Below are 2,177 nucleotides of genomic sequence, written 5' to 3'. Positions count from 1 at the left end.
TCTATCTATCTATCTATCTATCTATCTATCTAAGTCATAAAAACAAACAAAAGGCACAAGTCTAAGTCTAATACATTAAGAAACTGAATACAGGTAAATCTCACCCTCAGAGATGTTCCAATAAGCTTCTTTCACAGACTAGACTCCATCCTAGTCTGGGCCCATCCTTTCCCCTGGTGCCGTCCTTGTTCCAGCTCAGGGTAACAAAGGGGATTTCTCATGACTGGCCCCGCTTTGTTCTGTTCCACCCCCTTATATAGCTTTGGCCCAAGGCGGGAATCCTTTGTCCCGCTCTGGGTCCCCCCCCCTTCTCAATGGAAAAGCCCCAGGATTAAGATGGATTCCAGCACCAGGTGACATGATCACATATCCTGTGAGACCCCCCCCAGCCTCCATTCTTCCCAGCCTGACTCACAGGAAGGTTTGCAAGTAAACAGAACCATTTACCAATTGTCCTGGTCCATGGGAGCCATCAAGATCCTCAGCCACCATTAATGGCCCACACTTTGCATAGTTACAATAGGGCCTCAGAGTTATATTTCATATTCCTAGTTTCAGATACAAGACGTGTTTGCTTCCATCACAAGCCCGGAGCAAATCTCTCCCCTTCTGTCTCAAACGACGCCGGCTGCATTTCCAAGCTCTGTCCGTTTACAGATCTTCCTAACATGTCTTTACAGTGTGGCCATGGGTCATGTCAGGCTGGGACTTAATTAACGTCCTCCGGCCCTGTGTCACCTTTCAATAGATGTTATATAACACTCATAACCTCACAGCTGGTTACCCAGGGACCCCTCGCCTGGCGCTGAGATGCAGCCATCTCTGGGGCGGGGTGGCCGGTTACCCAGGGACCCCTCGCCCGGCGCTGAGATGCAGCCACCTCTGGGGTGGGGCGGCTGGTTACCCGGGGACCCCTCGCCCGGCGCTGAGATGCGCCCACCTCTGGGGCGGGGGGCTGCAGCGGCTGCATGTAACGGCTTGTCCCCGCAGGCTCGGGGGTCTGTGTGGCGGCTGGGGACCCTCACTACACCACCTTCGATGGGCGGCTCTTCCACTTCATGGGCACCTGCAGCTACACCCTGACCCAGACCTGCAACGCCAGCGCCGGGCTCCCTGGCTTCTCCGTGGAGGCCACCAATGAGCACCGGGGGGCCAGCACCCGGGTCTCCTACGTCCACGCCGTGGCTGTGGAGGTGTTCGGCCACCGGGTGGCGCTGCTCAAGGGGCGCCGAGTGACGGTGAGAAGACACCCCCCCCGTCCCGCCCCCCATCCCCCTGCTCCCCCAGCTCTGCCGGTGCCCCTCACTCCCGCCCCGGCCCCCCTCTCTCTCCCCACAGGTGGACGGGCAGCGGGTGACCCTGCCGGTGGGCCTGGCCGGGGGCCGGCTCGGGGTGCGGGTCAGCGGTGGCTACGCTCTGCTGCAGACGGACTTTGGACTGCGGGTTCGGTATGATGGGAACCAGCGGGTCGAGGTTCTGGCGCCGTCGTCCTATGCCGGGCGGCTCTGCGGGCTCTGCGGTGAGTGCTGCCCGGACGCCAGGGTCCCCTGGTGCCCCCGTCCTGCTCGGACGCCTGGGTCCCCTGGTGCCCGGATGCCTGGGTCCCCTGGTCCCTGCACACCTGGGTCCCCTAGTGCCCCCTGTCCCGCTCGGACGCCTGGGTCCCCTGGTCCCTGCACACCTGGGTCCCCTGGTGCCCCCCATCTTTCTCGGATGCCTGGTGACCCCTGTTCTGCTCGGATGCCTGGATCCCATAGTCCCCGGATACCTGGGTCCCCAGGTGCCCTCTGTCCCGCTTGGACGCCTGGGTCCCCTGGTCCCTGCAAACCTGGGTCCCCTGGTGTTCGGACCCCTTGGTCCCCTGGTGACCCCTGTTCTGCTCGTACACCTGGGTCCCCTGGTGCCCGGATGCCTGGGTCCCCTGGTGCCCCCCATCACACCCAGACGCCTGGGTCCCATCCCAGCCTCACTCCTCCGTCCCACCTCCCCTTGCAGGGAACTACAACGGGCAAAGCTCTGACGACAACCTCATGCCCAATGGCACTTCGGCCGGCACCAACACCGACCGCCTGGGCGGGAGCTGGGCAGTGCCAGGCACCAGCAGCCCGGGGTGAGTGGGGCAGCACTGGGGGGGGGGGCAGGACTCCTGGGTTCTCTCCCTGGCTCTGGGAGGGGAG

The 2,177-nt window shown here is 62.3% G+C and overlaps 1 protein-coding gene across 1 annotated transcript in view; it reads left to right on the top strand.

The window, feature by feature from the left end:
• The window catches only part of LOC115271323 (zonadhesin-like), a 15,171-nt gene that overhangs the window by 2,474 nt on the left and 10,520 nt on the right, over positions 1-2,177 (top strand). The window contains 3 exon segments of the mRNA XM_029913064.1: positions 991-1,238; positions 1,339-1,519; positions 1,996-2,110. Coding sequence (XP_029768924.1) covers positions 991-1,238; positions 1,339-1,519; positions 1,996-2,110 — 544 coding nt within the window.

This window comes from Terrapene carolina, unplaced genomic scaffold, assembly GCF_002925995.2.
Source record: "Terrapene carolina triunguis isolate 2854851 unplaced genomic scaffold, T_m_triunguis-2.0 Scaffold433, whole genome shotgun sequence".
Taxonomy (NCBI): Eukaryota; Metazoa; Chordata; order Testudines; family Emydidae; genus Terrapene; species Terrapene triunguis.
This window is presented reverse-complemented; position numbering and strand designations above follow the sequence as displayed.